The sequence below is a fragment of the Chrysemys picta genome, chromosome 6, assembly GCF_011386835.1.
Source record: "Chrysemys picta bellii isolate R12L10 chromosome 6, ASM1138683v2, whole genome shotgun sequence".
NCBI classification, from domain to species: domain Eukaryota; kingdom Metazoa; phylum Chordata; order Testudines; family Emydidae; genus Chrysemys; species Chrysemys picta.
In genome coordinates this window covers 2,104,971-2,125,356 of record NC_088796.1, presented here as the reverse complement: position 1 = coordinate 2,125,356, position 20,386 = coordinate 2,104,971, and the positions used below count along the sequence as shown (strand labels likewise).

Here is a 20,386-nt window from a genome sequence, read left to right as displayed (position 1 = left end):
CTGTGATTTCCCCTTCTGGGGGAGCGTAACAAGGTTCCCGCTCTCCGGCGGTATCGGGCAGTCGTCTGCTTCACTGTCTCACGGTGCCGCTCCCACAGAGGAGCCTGGGCCACCCTCTACTCTGGGTTCCGGCTCAGGGACCCTCCACACGGCAGCCAAAGTCCTTTCCCTGAGCTGCTTCCGTACCTCCTGGCCTTCCCTGCTCCTCTGGCCTTCCCCGTCTCTTCCCTCCGTCCTCCCAGGGACTAACTTTAGGGAACACATCTTTGCAGCCTCCAAACACTCCTCTCTTCCCAGGGAGTGACTGCAGCCTTTCCCACTGCCCCTTCCGCTGCCAGCCTCCTGGCTTGTGTAGAAACCCCGCCCGTCCCTCGCAGGTGAGCCTCTATCTGATTAGCTGCCTCCAGCCTAAAGCTCCCCTGCTTGCAGCCAATTAGCTGATTGGGGCCCTCTGGCCTAATCCTGCTCTTGCAGGGCCAGTGCGGAGCGCACACCCCATCAGATGGTCTGGTGCTGATTCCATCTCCACGTCTTGAGGGCTTGCAGAGAACTCTCCATGGTGCCTTAGCGTAGCCCTCGGTGTAGGGTTGCAGCAGGGTTTTCACAGTGCACAGATCTCATGCAGCCTCCTCAGGTAGAACTGCATCCTTACTGCTTTAGTCCTGCATTGAGTCTCTGCCACCCAACCCCCCAGACACGTCAGTGTCATAAAGGTACCGTTCTCCCTGCGCACGGGGCCAGCCCACGGCGGGTTGTACAGACAGCCTAAGTCTAGTGCCGTCTCACTGGACGGGCTGAATGTCCCTTAGATGTGTGCCAGGACTGGGCCACAGTGAGGGAGCTTCTGACTCCTCCAAGACCTTGGCTTGTCTTTGGTAAGTCCAGCTGAGGAGAGCGCCTGTGCCCGAAGGCTTAAAGGATCCCTGCATACAGCATGTGTGTTAGCTACAGCCATTGCCTTGCAAATAGCAGCAGGAAATGTTGTGTAACACACTCTTTGAGTGCTTTAATCTCTCTGCACTCTGACAAGCCTGGCTGTTTTCCTACCCTCAACTAGTGATTTTCTAGTCACACTGGCATGATTAGCCTTCCACAAGCCCTCCTGAGTATCCCCCGGAGGCTCCCTGAGGATGATCGGGAAATGTGCACTAAACGCAGACACATTTTGGGGTTTGCTGCTGCTGCAGGTGGTAATTATTCCCTTTGGGTTTCTCTAGCAGCCCAGGGATGAGCAGCGGTTCATAGTCAAATAAACACACACAGCCTTGGCTTTGACCTCCCTCAACTTCCATTGACTTCAGGGACCAGCCAGGGCACCCAGCACCCCAGTACAGGCCCCGTCTACTTGAGAGAGCACCTCTCCTTTTGATCGGGTCTCCCCCTCATAGCAGTGAGGGGGCTGGTGAGTGTGGGAGACAGAACTTCCCTGGGAGCTGGCCCTCAGCTCACTCGCTGCCACAGAATGACCCTGGGCCTCCTTGGGCTCAGAACTAAATGGAAAACTCTGCTCCGCCACAGTAACACCCACTCCCGCAGAGACATGATTATCAACAAAGGGAAGGGCCAGAAACTGACTTTGCTCGCTTTTCTACGGGCAGCCAAAGAGAGAGAGATGCCTGGGGAGGTGGCCGTTATGATGGTGACAGGGCCATGTAGCTACCTAGGCAGATAGGACAAAGGTCAATGGAAGGAGGTCACCACGTTCCTGTTGGAAGCGCGATGTGGTTGTGTTGTGGATTTCCTGGTAATGCCATTGGATGATGAGTGGTGGTCACGGGGTGAAGTATTGCTGAGCGAAGGGCCCTGCGGAAGGCAGGGAGCTTACAGAAGGGAGTCTCTGGGTAGTTAAGTTCAGGAAGGCTGTGCCCAGTGCAGAGGATGGCATGGAAGAAGCACAAAGGAGAGTGGCAGGAGGAGGTGGCTAAGAGAGATGGAGAAGGGATGGTCCGAGCACTGAGGTGGGGCCAGGGCTCTGCTGTTCAGCTGAGCAATTTCTGCCAACAAATAGATGGTGAGCGCCGCTCTGTGATGTGACGAGGATGAGGACACATCTTCACTCATTGCAATAAATACAGCTAGTGTTACAAGCCATGGGCATAGATCCAGGCTCTGGAAGGCTGCCAGGCCCCCAAACTCCTGAGCTAGGGGGTGCACAGCCCAACTCTAGATCTTCAATTCCCATCACTAATGTTCCTCCTGTACCCAAGGCCAGAGTGTATATTACACACACACACACGCGCGCGCCAACAAGATGATGTTGCACAATTTATTATGGACTGAAAGGGCTGAGATCAGGGGTGGGGTAGCTGTGGGGGGATGTGGATTACAGGTTAGGACCAAGTACTGCTCAGTTCCATTGCTGTAAATCCAGAAGAACCCTGCTGAAGTTAATGGAATCAGGGCTTGGCCCTGAGTGTGACAGAGGTGTAATGGCACAGTAGCTTGCACTGATCTGGTAGTGTGTGCCCGTAGTGTGGCTTACACAGCTGTGGTATCCTGGGTGGATATTGAATGGTGCAGTGGGACAGGCCTCCTGTTAGGGGGTGTAGCAGGAAAATCTGCTTTCTTCCCCGCCGTGTGTAAATTGCACTTGTCCTGAACTGCTGCTGAATCCTAATCCGTGTGAGTCGCATTATTGTCTACACACCCGCTGAACCTGTTTTTTATCAGCGCACACCTGATGTGTAACTTGCATCGCCCTCTGGGACTCAGGTGTCACAGTGGTGGGCGCAGAATAAGCACCTGGATAGATAGATAGATAATTTGGCCCAGAGGCTTCTATGCAAGTTGCACCCAAGAAACCAGTTCGGCAATGGTATGAATCCAGAGCAATTCCTTTGAAATCGTTGGTGTTGGTCTGAATGTCCACCGGTGCCTGTGACCAGACTCTGGATTGTTTGACTGAATTTGGCCAGCCGGGGTGTGTGTGTGTGGAGTTTTACCGTGGATCTCTTGGGAAAGCAGGAGGTGCTTTGGGATGCACCTCCCACTCTCAAGTCACTCCACAGCATCACCTTCCTGTGCCCTCTTCAGTTACTCCCACAGCAAGTCAGCCGGGGAGGGAGGGTACGGGACAGTAAGGGCAGCTGGGAGAGGAGGCACCAGAGGCTTGCGCGGGGGTGCCTGCTCAACAGAGCTCCAAGCGCCCAGGGCAAGCGGCAGACAGACCTGGCCGTGAACTCCTGACCTGTGAGGGGTGCTGAGTGGTGAGACCTAGGAAGATTTTGGGGGGGGCAGAGCAGGTAAACTAGGGGTGTTGTGGGGAGTGAGGGGCTGGACAGCTGGGGAACCATCCAGGGTTCATTAAGAAAGCTTTAGGCAACATGTGTCTCATGGGTTTTTTTGCTCTGTAGCACCCCCTGCTGGCTGAGTGTGGCACGGCAAGTGCTCCCTGCCTCAGTTTCCTCTCACCAGGGTTTTCTCTCTCTCTCTCTTCCAGCGGGGGTTCGTGTGGCTCAGCCCCCTGGCTGGGTAGCTCTCAGAGTTGACTCCCCTTCTGGGGTAACAAAAGTTGACACCGTTTTTTCACTCTGCTTGGGCTCCTCTTCGGCCCGCTTTCTGGGCTCCCTTTAAATCTTTCTCTGCAGGGACAGGGCACTGATTCCCAGGCCACTTCCCTGCAGTTCTTCCAGGACCTTCCACAGCAGCCCCCGCCCCCTTGCTCTCTGAGGTTCCTTCCAAACTGAGTGGGGCCCAGGGGCTGACTGAACAGGGCTGGTGAGCCCCAGACCCCTGGCTCTTAAAGGGGCAGGCCACCCTGTCACAGCCTGTAAAAACTTTTCAGTGTCCTTGGCTTCCTTCAATTAACCTCAAAAATATTGCCCGCTCCTGCTGCCCCAGATGAATTGGCAGCTAGAGATGAGGCTGCTGGTCAGTGGGGGAAATAAGCCCTGCAACCATTGTTTTGTAAGATGCCTGCAGTGGTCAGGGGGCAGCCTAGCTTTGCTGCACATGTTCTAGCTTAGAAATAAGAACGAAATTAATGGCGATATCCCATCCCCTAGAACTGGAAGAGACCTTGAAAGGTCATCGAGTCCAGCCCCCTGCCTTCACTAGCAGGACCAAGTACTGATTTTGCCCCAGATCCCCAAGTGGCCCCCTCAAGGATTGAACTCACAATGCTGGGTTTAGCAGGCCAATGCTCAAACCACTGAGCTATCCCTCCCTCCCTCCTGCCTTATTAAGTTAGGCGGCAGGTAAACGCTATTCTGAAACAGATAAGGCCACGTGACTGGGTGCTCAGGAGAGACTGGAATGGACGAGACGTATACAGCAAAGCAAAGATCATCGAAGAACCTTTTGAACTATGCAGAGGGTAAATGTTGGTTGCCAAGAACTGAGACGGCAGCTAGATTGGAGTCAGTTCTAGGGGGAGGGCTGACTGGTTGGCTGAAGGGACTGGCAATGGGATGTGGAGTCTCCCACCTGGTGCTTTCTGGTTCAAATCCAGCACAGGTTGAGTTTGACTGGAAATCATTCTCACACTGCCATCCGATGGCTGTTTGGAGCCCAATGAGAAATGAATTGAGGGTGAGATGGCATTCACGAGCCAGGACAGGATGGTCTGCACTGAAATCAGCCCCACCTTAGACTGGAGAGTCAGCTTTCTGGCTGTGGCTGACAATCAGGACAGGATAGGATACAAGGGAGGAGACAGGCCTGGTGGTGGCTACCCTGGCCTGGCGAACATGTTCTTAGAGAGGCTAAAGACTGAACTCCCTTCCAGAACACGAGTCAGGCCCATTGGCAGGGCAGTGGGGGGAACCTACTGCTGTCTGTGTTGCCCTTCTAGGGCTAGACAGCATCAGTCTTCAGAGTTGTCAGTCCAGCACCCGATGCAGTCAGACACCCACAAAAGAGCAAATTAACGTTACTGACCATTGAGAAGAGGTTGCTTGTGGACATAGACATGATGGGAAAATCCTGGTGCGAGTGGCCGTGCTGTAACTGAATTGATAACGCTGTGCCATCCCCAGTCCTCCAGACGCTTAGTGTACGTGCTTCGCTTCACTCCTGTGAGCGGCCCCAGTGCAGTCCATGGCGAAAGGGTAATTGAAGAAATAAAGATTAAAAAAATGGATTCCAGTGTGACTGAAAAGCTGGGGAGCAAGCCAGCCCATGTGATCTACGAGGAGAAGCGTGGTCCAAGCCACAAAGGTCAGAGCAGTTTGGGGTTAGATCCACTTCTGTTTAAAAGGAGACAGAAGTAACAAACCTGACCCGGGGGGCGTCGTACGATGTGAGTATAAAGCAGCAGCGAAGAGAAAGTGGGAGACTCGTATAATGAAATGTCATCAGCTAATATTGGTAATATTTAAAAAAAATCTGTGCCCAAGGAGAGAGGGAAACTAAGGCAAAGAGAGAGCAGGAGGCCCGTTAAATATGGAGAGGAACCCAAATCAGGTGGACTGGGGAACGGCTGAAACAGCCCTTACGAGTGTAAGGAGAATGAGACCCTTGAGAGAGCGAATGTTGCAGCTGAGCTGGCAGAAACCGGAGAAATACTCAGTGCTGGGAAGGGGAGAGAATTCCTGGTAAAACTAAACATTTATCAGCAGGAAATCCTGCGCGAGACTGATCCGACTCCCAAGGAGAGCAATCCTGCCCGCTGTTTCCTAGATTGGCTCTTTGTATTAATTCTCTGCCTTGCGGTATGTGGGGAAAAGATTGAATGAAAGCTGCCCCTCCTGCCCTGACCCTTCTGAAAATAGATGTGTCCTAGGAGACTAACCCTGGGATCAGCAGTGATAGGCCATGTGCTTCGGAGGTTGCTTGCAGGGGTGGAGAGGTGCTCTGCATGTCCTTTCTGCACCCTGTTCCTCGGTCACCGGTGGAATGGCCCCAGTCCTGCTGCACGCAGCGTCTTCTGTGGCTCTTCCTTTGACTGGAAGATTTGGACTTAATAAACAAACACCAATTTCATTGCTAGGCTCTTCCAGGAGCCGTCCCTGACCACGCTTGTGCACGTGGCCGAAGAATCCTTTGCTTTCCTACTGCTATTATGAATCAGTTAATTCATGAACACATTTCCTTTTTGATTAGTATTCCAGCCCCACCCACCGCGAGTGAGATACTGGCCACACACAGAGAAGTCATGGTAGCTTCTTCCCCAGAGAATGCCCGGGGTAAGGAGATAGACAGACAGACAGACAGACAGACAAATGGGATGGGGGAGGAGAAGTAACAACATATATAGGCTTTTAATTTTAAATAAATGAGCTTCTCCACAATGCTCCCCATACCTGGCCACTCCGAGTTGGCTCATTTCTTGCAGACATTTGGTAGAATTGGTCTTAAGGAGAGGGCAGTGGCTTCCCAGATGCATTCAGCGAGTGGCTTCCATGTTTAAGGGGCAGCGTGGCAGGAAGGTGACTGTGGGAGACATGGACACATGGAGGTCAAGGCTTGCATCAGTGGTGGAGGGTGAAGTGATGGGAGACAGGTAGATGGAGGCTGCATTGGGAAGGGTTTTGGAAGTGAGAACAAGAAACTTGAACTTGATCCCCTGGAGGAGGGGGAGCCAGGGGGACAGTCAGAGAGTCGTGGAGGTGCTCTGAGTGACTGGCCAGGAAGATGATCTTGACAGCTGCACTCCATATGTAGAATCACGGAGACCAGAGGAGGAATTGGAATACGATTTTATAAAGAGCATAAGCCCTCATGCTTTGTGACAGAAGCCAGCCACTGGCAGTCTTGGAGCTAGGAGGAAACCCTGCGGTTCGATTATGACATAGTCTATGTGGTTTCTTGCACCTTCCTCTGTAACGTCTGCTACCGGTAACTGTTGGAGACAGGAGACTGGATGAGAAGGACCCCGGTCTTATTCTGGTATGGTAGCTCCTCTGTGCCTAAAGAGAGCTAAGTGAATTTGGGATAAAAACAGAGAAGGGCTCTCTGGTGCTCAGAAATGGATCCACTCACAAGTTCCTGCTTTTGCTTCCCCCTTTTCAAAGTGTTTGCTTTTTCTCTGCCTTTTCGTTTCCCTTTCTAAAACCCTCCACACTCGCAAGTGATAAGTAGCAACAGCAGCAGTGGCCCCTAGAATCCAGGCTGGACATTCCCGGGCTGGGCGCTTTGCCTTCCTGCCCGAGTGTTTCATAGCTTGCTCTGACTGGCATTTTTATTTTTATTTTTTATTTTTTTAAAGGAGCAAATCCACTTTCCCTATCTACAGGAAACAGGAGGGGGGAAAAGACAGAAGAATTTGGCAAGTAGCCAAGGCCAGTCAGTGAAGTCAGTAGTAAGGAATTAAGAGTAAATTTAGTCAGCAGTTCATCACAGAGCAAACCGGGTCTGCAGTGGATTTTAACATGGGAGACAAACCCTAGAGTGCTTGTTTCCCAGTTTAGAGCAACTTTGCTTTCCTAGCTGCACATCCTGTGTGTGCAATAACCAGCGGAGTTAAGTTGATCTAGGGAGGGGATACAGCAGCGTATAAATGAGAAGAGAGGAGTGTATTCCAGTGCTATGGAGGGCAGTAACTGTTGCTGTGACTTTTAGAAGCCTTCAGGGGTAAGATTTAATGCTCTCTTTGCCTTGTTTGTTTTTCTGTCAGCGTCAGCTGTAGAAAGTTTGCATTTTTAGACACGGAAGCTTTGTAAAGTCTGACCAAAATGTGTTGGTTTTGGGGGGAGTTTAGGACTAAACTGGCAGAATTGCTGGGTGGAGCAAGCTGAACTCTGCATGATTTTAAACACAGACTCTTTGGGGAAACTCTGCTATTGTTTGAATTGTTTCACAGTGAGGAAAGTGCAGTCTGCTTTTCTTTCTGCAAAAATCTCTCTCCGCAGCTGTGAAGAAGTAAAATGAAAACCATCACTAGCTTGTTCAAATGTGTTCAGTGCAAATCAGTCCTGCTTTCCATGTGTGTCAGTTTAGGGAGTATTTTATATGGAAACGGATGGCTGATATTGGGTCATTACTTCGAACCGTGACAGATCACTGACTGAATCTCTTTCCCAGCAATTAACTTGGCACATTGTAGGGCTCTAGGTCTTTTCATACGGACACAGTTTTATGAGTTTCCTTGGTACAGCATGACATTTTGATTAAAAAAACAAAACAAAACAGAACGATGCAAAATGAACATAGTACACATTCAATGGATTAAAAAATGGCTAACTGGCAGGTCTCAAAATATAATTATAAATGGGGACTCATCATCAAATGGGTGCCTTTCTAGTGGTCTCCCTCAGGGATCGGTTCTTGGCCCTGTGCTATTTAACATGTTATCAAAAACTTGGAATAAAACTTACAATTATTGCTGGTAAAGATTGCAGATGAGACAAAGATTGGGGGGAGTGGTGAGTAATGAGGACAGGTCACTGATACAGAGTGATCTGGCTCACTTGGTAAGCTGGGCGCAAGCAAACAATATGCATTTTAATACTGCCAAAGGTAAAGTTATACATTAGCAACAAAACAAGCAGCCCACACTTACGGGATGGGGGACTCTTTCCTGGGAGCAGTGACTCTAAAAAGCTTTGTGGGTCATGGTGGATAATCAGCTGAACATGAGCTCCAGGACAACACTGTGGCCAAAAGGGCTAATGCGATCCTTGGATGTATAAACAGAGGAATGTTGTCTGGGAGTAGAGATGTTACATTACCTTGTATTTGGCACTGGTGTAACCGCTGCTGGAAGACTTTGTCCAGTTCTGGTGCCCACAATTGAAGAAGGAGGTTGATAAATTGGAGAAGGTTCAGAGAAGAGCCACAAGAATGAGTGAAGGATTAGAAAACCTGCCTTAGAGTGATAGACTCAAGGACCTCATCTATTTAGCTTAACAAAGAGAAGGTTACGGGGTGACTTGATTAGTCTATAGGAACCTACACGGGGAACCGAAATTTGATAAAGGGCTCTGCAGTCTAGCAGCGAAGGTCTAACATAATCCAATGACTAGAAGCTGAAGCTAGACAAATTCAGACTGGAAATAAGGGGCAAATTTTTAACAGTGGGGGTCATTAACCAGAAGAACAATTCTCCATCACTGACAATTTAAAAAACCAGACAGAATGTTTTTCTAAAAGGTCTGCTCTACTTCCAACAGAAATTAATGGAGGGCAGTCGTATGGGCCTGTGTTACACAGGAAGTCAAACTAGTCCCAGGGCTACCCGGGGGGGAGTGGGGCAATTTGCCCAGGGTCCTGCAGGGGCCCCCTCGAGAATATAGTATTCTATAGTATTGCAACTCTTTTTTAAGGAAGGGGCCCCTGAAATTGCCTTGCCACAGGCCCCCTGAATTCTCTGGGTGGCCCTGACTAGTCCTATAGCCTGTGCCATGCAGGAGGTCAGACTAGATGATCACAAAGGCTCCAAGGCCAGAAGGGACCAATGAAAACCTTTAGCGTTGAAGAGCTTCTCAAAATGTAATCACGGAAAGGCTGGCTCCTCTCAGAGCCTCAGCAGAGCTGTCTGGTTGCCCTATTTTGATTCAAAGGAAAACCTGTTGGGCTTCTAGGAAATATTTCAACTTGCCAATTGGTGCTACTAGAGTGCAGGTTGGGTCACTACTTCCAGCATGAGTCCCATTTGCAGAATTCATCACCTAGGTTTCCTAGAACTTATTCCAGGCTGAAACCAGTCAAACCCAGCCTCAGCCCAAGGCAGCAAGGGAGGTCCAGTGGTCGGGTCGCTAGCCTGAGGCACAGAAGGCCTGGGTTTAATTCTCTGTTTTGCCGCAAACTTCCTGTGTGACCGTAGGCAAGTCACTTCGTCTCTTGGTGCCTTCGTTCCCCATCTGCAAAATGGCAAGAACAGCCCTGCCCTACCTCCGGGACATTCTGTGAGGAGATGTACATTAAAGGTTGTGAGGTGCTCACACACTACAATGATGGCGTCTAGCTTTTAATTTTGTTTGAAGGCCAAAATTTTCCAGTTTCAGTGCCCGAAGAGAGAGAACCGAATCCACCTTTACCTCTGGGCACCAATATTTGAACAGTTTGGCTGAACTCGTTAGTACTTCACATCTGCAAAGGGAGCGCTTTATACAAGCACTAACTATAGCGGCACCATTACCAAGTCAGCCCTGCCCCCCATTACCCTAGAGTGGTGTCCGGACAGCACAGATTTCTTCTCTCCTAAACACAGGAAAGTGTGCAGTGTCTTGGAGACCACGGTGTGTGTGACACCTGCTGGTAAATGTTGTCTTTTTAGTTGCAGTAACTATAGGCAAGTATTGTGCCCACTTAATAGGTGGATAAACTAATTTGGAAAGAATTAAAAAAAATGAGTTGGGAATTTGCCTATTCTATTTCAATCCAAAACTTCTTGCAAAATCTCAACAACCTTCCCACCCCCGCTGATACTGATGGAAGTTCCAAGCTCAGGGCCTCTTCTCCTGGTGTACAGCCATTACCTCACTCAGATCAGTTGGCTGGCACACCCCACCAGCTGCCTTGAACTTGGTCTGGCTCTCATTGGCTACACACTTTGCCTGGGATTCAGCCCTTTAAATATTTACTGGTTAGCTATTTAGTATTTTAATGGAAGGATATTTTTGTTCTAAAGTTTGTGAAGGTTTATAGATTCTTCATCAGATAGATACAAATAAAACAATCCGATTACGTCCCATTCACAGGGCCGGCTCCAGGGTTTTGGCCGCCCCTGGCAGCCCAAAAAAAAAAAAAAAAAAGCCGCGATCGCGATCTGCAGCGGCAATTCGGCAGAAGGTCCTTCGCTCCGAGCGGGAGTGAGGGACCGTCCGCCGAATTGCCGCCGAATAGTTGGACCTGCCGCCCCTCTCCGGAGTGGCCGCCCCAAGCACCTGCTTGCCAAGCTGGTGCCTGGAGCCGGCCCTGCCCATTCACATGCAGAGATTAAACTGCTGTGGAGAGTTCTCATGTGCACAAATGGCATGTGCTCTGTATTTCAAATATCACATGGCTATTTACATTGTGAGGTGCTGGCCACGACACTGACCACACCCTTCATCCTGGACATCTGCCCTCTGATCATGAGAGTAGTGCAAAGTCTCTGGAGCGGATTGGACTCATTGCCACTTTTGACTTGCAGAGAGCAGAAGTGCCTTCTTCCACATCCAGTTTGCAGGAGACTCTGCCCTTCCTGATCAAGGAGCTAGCTCCAGTGAGCCATGCCTTTAGATTAGACTGTTGTATCTCACTGTAGCTGGGGCTGAAGATAAAAGGCAACACTGGCTAATGCAGCACATAGCAGCTTGCCTCTTAAGCAGCAAAGAACACAGAGTACATTTACTCCTTGTAACGATGCGGTTCTGGCGGGACCCAACTGAGAGCGCCAATTCAGGACAAATCGCTTAAAACAGGGCAGTTACAGCCCAGAGCTGGGGTTTTTCCACCTCTAAGGCACCAAACGAGCCAGACTAAGAGGACTTTGGTCTCACCCCACTGGCGAACCAGAAGTCACACAAGCAATTCCCTTAGACACTCCAGTTTCCCAGTATCACCACCAGTGCCACTCGTTATGGAGACAAATGGTTATGAAAACCAATACCCCAGTAAAAGAAAAAGGGTTCTCTCGATCCCAAAGGACCAAGCCCCAGACCCAGGTCAATATACAAATCAGATCTTACCCACAAATCACGCTGTTGCCAATCCTTTAGAATCTAAAATCGAAAGGTTTATTCATAAAAGGAAAAAAATAGAGATGAGAGTTAGAATTGGTTAAATGGAATCAATTACATACAGTAATGGCAAAGTTCTTGGTTCAGGCTTGTAGCAGTGATAGAATAAACTGCAGGTTCAAATCAAGTCTCTGAAATACATCCCCAGCTGGGATGGGTCATCAGTCCTTTGTGTAGAGTTTCTGTTTGTAGCAAAGTCCCTCCAGAAGTAAGAAGCAGGATTGAAGACAAGATGGAGGAGAGGCATCAGCCTTTTTATAGTCTTTTCCAGGTGTAAGAAAACCTCTTTGTCCTCACTGTGGAAAATTACAGCAAAATGGAGCCTGGAGTCAGATGGGCCAGTCCCTGCATACTTTGCTGAGTTACAAGGTGTATCTACCTTCTCTCAATGAGTCCATTGTATAGCTGATGGTCCTTAATGGGCCATCAAGCAGGCTAGGCAGAGCTAACACCAGTTTGTCTGGGATGTCACCCAGCAGCATAGCATAAGTTTGAAATACAGACAGTGTAGAGCCAATATTCATAACTTCAACTACAAAATTGATACACACATATAGACAGCATAATCATAACCATCAAACCATAACCTTGTCTTGGACACTTCATTTGACCCCCTTTATACAAGATTTGGTGCCACTACAGGACTTTGGTTGCAACCATGTTCTATATGGTCCCAGATTATGTCAATAACGTCACACTCCTGAAAGAGTCTAGATCAGCGTTTCTCAAATGTGGGGCTTTTCTTGTGGCCGCAGCCTACAGGGCAGTGATGGGGGAGGGGAGGGGCAAAGCAGTGGCCCTTCCCGTGGGGCCGCCAGCAGGGGTTGGGCCGTGTCCCCTCTGGAGCCACAAACGCCAGAAGAGCAGGCAGTCAGCTTCCCAGGGCGCTGGGCTTCCGGCTTCAGCCCTGGGGTGGTGGGTGGCAGGCTCCAGCTATGGGGCTTCGGGCTCTGACCGCAGGGCTTTGGGTTCTGGCTCCAGGTTCGCCACCTTCCCACCCCAATACTCCTGGCCCCCGCTGCCTCCCTACCCACCTCTCCATCCAGGGCTTAATTTGTCCCCCAGCTCGCCAGGGCCCTGGCTGGGATGATTTAGTTGAGGATTGGTCCTGCTTTGAGCAGGGGGTTGGACTAGATACCTCCTGAGGTCCCTTCCAACCCTGATATTCTATGATTGTAGGGCTGAGTAAGTCTGCTGTGAAAAGCGATATTTGCATGTTTGTTAATATCACTTTTCACAGCCTCCCAGCTGCTGTGACAAGTGATATTATCAAACATATAAATAGCAGTTTTCACAGCAGCAGACCTACTCTAAAGCAAGTCTAAAAATAAAGCAAAAGAAACAACAACAAAAAAGACACAGCACCTTCTTTTGTTTCTGTTCTCTTTAGATCCAGTAAAGAATTGAGACGACTGAACATTATTTTTATTATTGAGTCTACAAAAGAAAACCCCACAGAGATAAATGACAATGATTTGGACATGGCTATGTGCCTATTTTTTTTTTTTCCTAACGTTAATTAAAGTATTTTAGGAAAAATTGTCCGAGCGGCCACCGGTGAGCATTGGTGGCCGCACTCTGAGAGAACCCCTGGTCTAGATCCTGGCTCTTATCTTTAAGACTTTTGCAGGCTTGGACTGGTTCACAGACACTCCCTCTCCCCTCCAAGGCAGCTGCTCTCAGGGATGCTGAAGCAATATCCGCAGTGAGACATGCAGAGGCAGTGTTGATGGTCTTTGACTGTGGAACTCCTCTTTTCGGGGGGAGCTGAATGACCCCAGCTAGACCGTGTGCAGAATGCAGTGCTAAAGCCTCTTTGCAGCAACAGGAGAAGAATTAATCCGCTATTAAACAAACCCCACCACCCCTCAGGATGCAGACTCTGGTCAATCAGTGACTGAGCTTGGTATGGTGAGCAATAGAGCATCCTAATTCTGTGTGTGATGCCGATGCTGTATGGGAGTTGGGAGGATGGATGAAGTGATAGCTGCTGTGGGGGTTTTTTTACATCCCAGGCTTAATGAGTTACAGCTACTCAGGAGTAACTTTGCATTAGCATTTTGGGCAGAGAGGATCTGCACAGAAAGTTTTGGATCCAGATCAAAGCTTCTCCAGGGATCTGGGGGTTTTGTTTCTGTTTATCTCTAATTCCAGGTGGGGAGAGGAGACCAAATTAATTCCCGGCACAACTCCAGTGAAGCTACACCAGGGAGGCATTTGGGCCATATACATTTTATTTAGTTCTTAGTACAAGGAGAAAATATATACAATCTGATGTTCCTGTCCCCTCAGGTGTCTTCACTGTGGCACACATAGGTTTGGATGGCTAACTGGTGGTAGAATTAATCGCAAATGAGAGCTGGATTCTCCCTGTTGAAGTTACACACACATTCCCCCCCCCCCACCCACCCACCCACCGCGGCCCTTGTTGCTAAAGTGGGAGATGGGTCAGGGTCGTTCCCATGGAATTAATTTCTGGAGGTTGTTTCAGCCAGATGTTTGTATTTTCTTCTTTAACAGTTTGTGTTATGAATTTAACATTGTTTCTTGTATTAAATACTGTACTGGGTAGATTTCTCTGCACCACACAGAGCTGTATGGAAAACATGAACCAGGGCTGGATGTGGAGAATTTGGGGCAAGCTTTCTATATTTAGAAGCTTCTCTGAGGTCACCATTGTTAGTGTCCTTCGTGAGCAGTTCTGGCATCAGGATACTGGCCTGCAAGGACGGGGGTTTGTATCTCAAGGCCTTCACTTCATGCTAGGCATCTGATCAGGGAGTGAGTCAACCTCAGAGTGGCAAAGCGTATAAAGAGAATGGTACTTAATCAGAACTAACTGAATGCCAAGGCTTCTCCGTATCTGGCTGGGCAGAAATCAGTGCTGTGCTGGGATATGAGCTGCAGAACTCCGGCCCAGAGATATTGAAATAGTACTGGGGTACAAAGGGTATTGGCTCATTCCTGTTGTCTACAACAGCTCTTATTAAAAATGAAAGAGAAACCCTAAACATGTGGAATGGGTGGGGGCTGAAAATGAAGAAATGCATGAGAACTGAAAATAATGGACATCGTCCCGTGACCGAATATGCTGACCCTTGCAGCAAAGACACTGGTTGTCTGCGGCTTTGCGTTGGGACTGCGTATTTCAGTGACAGTCTGCGGCTTTGTTCTCAGTGGCTGTATTTTGAGGAATCATTTCCCACTAAAGCATGAGAGCTTGTTGGCGTTGCCTCGTTGCTGTTGTCCAGAAAGCTTGTTTTAATAACAACCCGGGGAGTACCTCAACCTTCCCAGGCTGGCCCTGTTAGCTCGGTAAGGCTCAATTCCTGACATCAATCATGGCAAAATCCATCAAGCACACAGGAACGGAGACTCGTCGGAGTGTGGGAGGGGGCTTCGGGCTGGAGTGTGTGTGGTGGGGGTGGACACCGGGCAACACTTACCTCAGGTGGCTCCTGGAAGCGGCTGGCATGTCCCTGCGGCCTGCAGGTGGAGATGTAGCCAGGTGGCTCTGCACACTTCCCCCATCCACAGGCACCACCCCCGCAGCTCCCATTGGCTGCAGTTCCTGGCCAATGGGAGCTGCGGAGCCAGCGCTCGGGACGGGGGCAGCGCACGGAGCCTCCCTGGCCACCACTGCGCCTAGGGGCCACAGGGACATGCCGGCCGCTTCCAGGAGCTGCGCGGAGCCAGGGCAGGTAGGGAACCTGATTTAGCCCTGTTGTGCCGCCGACTGGACTTTTAATGGCCCGGTCAGTGGTGATGACTGGCAACCCTAACTGTCACTGTGAGTGCTAGCCTCAGGCCATATCTGTGCACCCCAAGGCAATGTCTGTGAGTTTCGGTGGCACGAGGGAGGAAGGCCCTTTGCACCCTGTCTCCCACCTGACATATTCTCGGGTGACCAGATGTCCTGATTTTATAAGTTTCAGAGTAGCAGCCGTGTTAGTCTGTATCCGCAAAAAGAACAGGAGTACTTGTGGCACCTTAGAGACTAACAAATTTATTAGAGCATAAGCTTTCGTGGACTACAGCCCACAGTCTCTAAGGTGCCACAAGTACTCCTGATTTTATAAGGACAGTCCTGATATTTGGGGCTTTGTCTTATATAGGCGCCTATTACCCCCCACCCCCGTCCTGATTTTTCACACTTGCTGTTTGGTCACCCAAACATATTCCCCGGGCAGGATCAGGAACCAAGCGGCTCCAAATGTCCCAGTCAAGTAACCTGGGTTTATACAGGATGATTGGGAAACCTGAGATGATTATGTAATTTAAAAATCACCAGCCATTGGTCATATTGTTTCGGAATTGAACTCTTCCATTTGAAGGCTGCAGACCTTTATTTTTTGTGCGGCAGGAGTCCCCATTGTAAATAATCTTCCCTTTTCTTCTCCAGAAATTCCATGGAATTGCCCTGAAAGAGACTCTTGGGATGCCGCTATCTGGATTAAAGTTTGGAAAGAAGAAATTGAAAGGTAAGGCAGAGCCAGGCAGATCCCCGTGTCTGTGACAATCCACAGAATGTACACACACTACCCAGTCTCTGGCTCCCACAGAAATGCTTGGGAGCACATCTTACACCTGTGGAGTTGGCCGGCGTGTCTAGTTACAGCCACATTCTGTTTACTTTCCCGGCGCTGGGAACTCCTCCAGGGAGGTGCTGCAAACTGAGTCCCAGTGAACAAGATAATGTTTAAACAGAACCGTGAAGCTTGAACTATGCCCCGGGAAATGGCTGGGTTTGGAAAATCTTGGGCTTGTCTCCTTTTGCACACAGCCCTGTGGCACTGCACCCTCCAACAGCTGACCAAACATGCCGCCGGCAAATGAAGGTGAAGGCTTGATTGCAGCCTTTTGATGCTGCAGTGGAATTAATGGCAATGACCCAGGTACTCCTCCCTGCTAGGAGGCAGGGAGAGGAGCAGAGAGCGCGACATGGGGTGGCAGCAAACTGAAAGCTACAAAGCAGGGGAGCTCTCCGGACCCTGCACTCCCGGGGATTCCGAGTCCGAGCCTGGGACCAGAGGGAGTGGAGCTACGGAGCAGCCAGTCTGCCCAGCGTGATCTTCTCAAGACCCCCTGGAGTTTCCATTGGAAATCCATGCAGTGGAGGTTGGCTCCTTACATAGAGGCCCTGGGATCCAGAGACTCTGCCTGCTGACGTTTGGGCTCTGAGCGCGAAGAGACCTTGTTCTCTTTAGGTCCATGAGGCTACAAACCCCCCTCTGGCAGGAGCTTGGACAGTCTGGTCCCTTGTCGTGTCCTGTGGCCTTTTCTTCTTTCCCACACGTGTTTTAGTGGGAGCAGAGGATGGGAACCACCAACAGGTTTTTTAAATTAAGACGTGTGTGAGGAAGAACCTGAGGGGGAAATCAAAATGCCTTGGCCATGTTCAGAAGCAAGTCACGTGAGTGTCAGCCCCTTGGCCATGCTCACTGCACCAACTTCGACCCCCTTAGACCGTCACTCATTCATTGACGTGTCACTTCCCCACTTTGCACACCTCCTTCCAGCTGGACCCATTGAGTCTAAGGGAATCCACCTCACATACTGAGGCAGGTCAGAGAGGAGAGCAGTAGCAAAGGTCGCTACCAGGAAGGTATGAGAATGTGTTAAGTTCACACATCTTGTAATCCCTGGGTCCAGGTCTACACTATAAATGTACACTGTTATAACTGCGTCGCTCTGGGGTGTGAAAAACCCACCCCCCTGAGTGACGCCGTTGTACTGACCTAACCCCTGGTATAGACAGCGCTACGCCAATGGGAGGGCTTCTCACATCGCCGGAGCTACTGCCTCGTGGGGAGGTGGATTCACTATGCTGAGGGGAGACGCTCTCCGGTCGACATCATAGCGTCTTCACTGAAGTGCTGCAGCAGCACTGGGGCAGCTGTGCCGTGCAGCATTTGAAGTATAGACCTGCCCTCAGTGTGTGCTACTCTCACTCAGGTGCCTTTAGTCTCGGTTAGACGGAGTGCTTCACATCACGCGTAATGTTTCCTCATCCCACACCATAGGTCCTACATGGATACCTCACTCTCTGTCATGAGATTGTGTTGAGACCGGAGGCATTTTCTCTTGCCTTTCCAGGGATTCTGTTTGTTTCTCTCTGTCCAAAGCGGTATAAGAACGGCCATACTGGGCCAGACCAATGGTCCATCTAGCCCAGTATCCTGTCCTCCGACAGTGGCCGGTGCCAGGTCCTTCAGAGGGAATGAACAGAGCAGGACAGTTTATCGAGTGATTAATCCTCTGTCATCCAGTCCCAGCTTCAGGCAGTGTGTGGTTCAGGGACACTTAGAGTACGGGGTTGTCCCCCGACCATCTTGGCTAATAGCCATTGATAGACCTGTCCTCCAGGAACTTTGTCCTCATTTATACTTCTGGCCTTCACAACATCCCTTGGCAACGAATTCCAGTGGTTCACTGTGCGTTGTGTGAAGAACTTTCTTATGTTTCTTATGTTTGTTTTAAACCTACTGCCTATTAATTTAATTGAGTGACTACTGGTTTGTGTGTGATGTGAATGGGTAAATAACACTTCTCTCTTCACTTTCTCCACAACAGTCATGATTGTATAGGCCTCTGTCATATGCCCCCCTTAGTCGCCTCTTTTTTAAACTGAACAGTCCCAGGTATTTCATCTTTCTTCAGATGGAAGTTGTTCCATACCCCAAATCATTTTTCTTGTCCTTCTCTGTATTTTTTCTCTTTTCTGAGATGCGGCAACTGGAACTGCACACAGTATGCAGGGTGTGGGCATACCATGGATTTATATAGTGTCACTATGATATTTTCTCTCTTATTATCTATCCTTTTTCTAACGATTCCTAACATTCTGTTAGGCTTGTTGACGGCTGCTACACATTGAACAGATGTTTTCAGAGAACTACCCATGATGACTCCAAGATCTTTCTTGAGTTGTAACAGATAATTTAGACCCCATCATTTTGTTGGTATAGTTGGAATTATGTTTTCCAAAGTGCATTACTTATCGACATTGAATTTCATCTGCCATTTTATTGCCGTCACCGAGATCACTTTGTAACACTTCACTGTACGCTCTGAACATAACTATCTTGAATAATTTTATATAATTTGTAAATTTTATCACCTCACCGTTTACTCCTTTTTCCAGATCATTTATGAGTATGTTGAACAGCACTGGTCCCAGTACAGATCCTTGGAGTACCCTGTTATTTACCCCTCTCTACCGTGAAAACTGACCATTTACTCCTACCCTTTGTTTCCTGTCTTTTAACCAGTTACTGATCCATGAGGGGACCTTCCCTCTTACCCCATGGCAGCTTCCTTTGCTTAAGAGCCTTTGGTGAGGGACCTTGTCAAAGGTTTTCTCGAAGTCCAAGTACACTATATCCACATGTTTGTTGACCCCCTCAAAGAATTCTAATAGATTGCTGAGGCATGATTTCCCTTTACAGAAGCTATGTTGATTCTTCCCCAACAAATGGTGTTCATCTAGGACTCTGATCATTCTGTTCTTTACTACTGAAGTTAGGCTTACCGGCCTGTAGTTTCCAGGATTGCCTCTGAAGGCATCTTTAAAAACCAGTGTTACATTAGCTATCCACCAGTCATCTGGTACAGAGGCTGATTAAAGAATATATTGTATACCACAGTTAGTCCTTCTGAAATTTCATGAGAGTTCCTTCAGAACTCTTGGGTGAATACATCTGGGCCTGGTGACTTATTACTGTTTAGTTTATCAATTTGTTCCAAAATCTCCTCTAATGACACCTCAATCTGGGACAGAGCCTCAGATCTGTCACCTAAAAAGAATAGTTCAAGTGTGGGAATCTCCCTCACATTCTCTGCAGTGAAGACCGATGCAAAGAATTCTGTTAGCTTCTCCGCAACAGCCTTGTCTTCCTTGAGTGCTCCTTTTTCCCCTCTTTGGTGTAGATGCAAATATTATTCCCAAATTTAGGCCTTACAGTTCAGAAGAGGTTTATCAGCTTCCTGAAAGTTAATGTGTAACTCCTTAGGATGAATGGGATTTGTTTCTTTACAGCTTCCTGTTTTTATTCATGCTTGGTTCAGCCCAGCAATTCTCACCAAATTTATGGGAAATAAAGAGTGAAACTAAAACTTTCAAGAGAATGAAGCATGTTTACTTTTACCCCCAAACAATCGATGTTAAAGGTTATTGCTGGGGCTAGCAGAAAACTCCATCCGCCACCTCCCACCTCAAACATCCGCCCCTCATTAAACGGTTAGAAAATAAGGGACCTTCTGGTCAGGAATGAATTCTTTGTGACTCACCAATGAGGTTTTTGAGCCTCTTGTTGCTGGAACATTTTGCTGGAAATTGACAATAAGAAAGCCCCTGGTCAGAGCTTGGAGACTGGTTTTCATCCTGCTTGAATAATAGCTTCATAAGTAGAAAAACTAATATTTAAACAGAGCATTTACTTTTTAAGCAGTATGGGTCTGATTCCCCCTTTGCTATCACCAGTGTAACGCCGCTGAAGTCAATGAACATAGGATATAGGGATACCGGATTAGAAAAGGCTTGGGGGTCTCTCCAGTCCAGGGTGCTCTCTCCAAGCAGGGCCAACACCAGTTGGTTGAGAGGAAGGTGCAAGTAACCCCATAATAGGCATGTATGGGATAATCTGCCCCCCATGAAGCTTTCATCCTAATCCCTCAGAGTTAGAGACTGGCTTTTAACCATGAAGTACGATGTTTGATATCCCTTCCAAAGAGTGCAGGAGCTTTTATATTGTTGGTAGCCATAGAACTGTCCAGTCCCTCTT

At 48.9% G+C, this 20,386-nt stretch overlaps 1 protein-coding gene across 7 annotated transcripts in view; it reads left to right on the top strand.

Annotated features, from left to right (window-relative positions):
* Nucleotides 1–20,386, top strand: part of LOC101936517 (phospholipid-transporting ATPase ID-like) — a 135,949-nt gene that overhangs the window by 22,293 nt on the left and 93,270 nt on the right. For 3 of the 7 annotated variants that reach the window (XM_065598611.1, XM_024111412.3, XM_042846633.2), the window contains exons 1-2: nucleotides 7,263–7,512; nucleotides 16,006–16,084. In XM_065598611.1, coding sequence (XP_065454683.1) covers nucleotides 16,042–16,084 — 43 coding nt within the window. In that variant the 5' untranslated portion in view covers nucleotides 7,263–7,512; nucleotides 16,006–16,041. Of the gene's footprint in view, nucleotides 1–6,804; nucleotides 6,829–7,040; nucleotides 7,513–16,005; nucleotides 16,085–20,386 lie in introns of those variants that run through there. The other 4 variants (XM_042846631.2, XM_008174898.4, XM_008174897.4 and 1 more) reach the window with 3 other exon arrangements.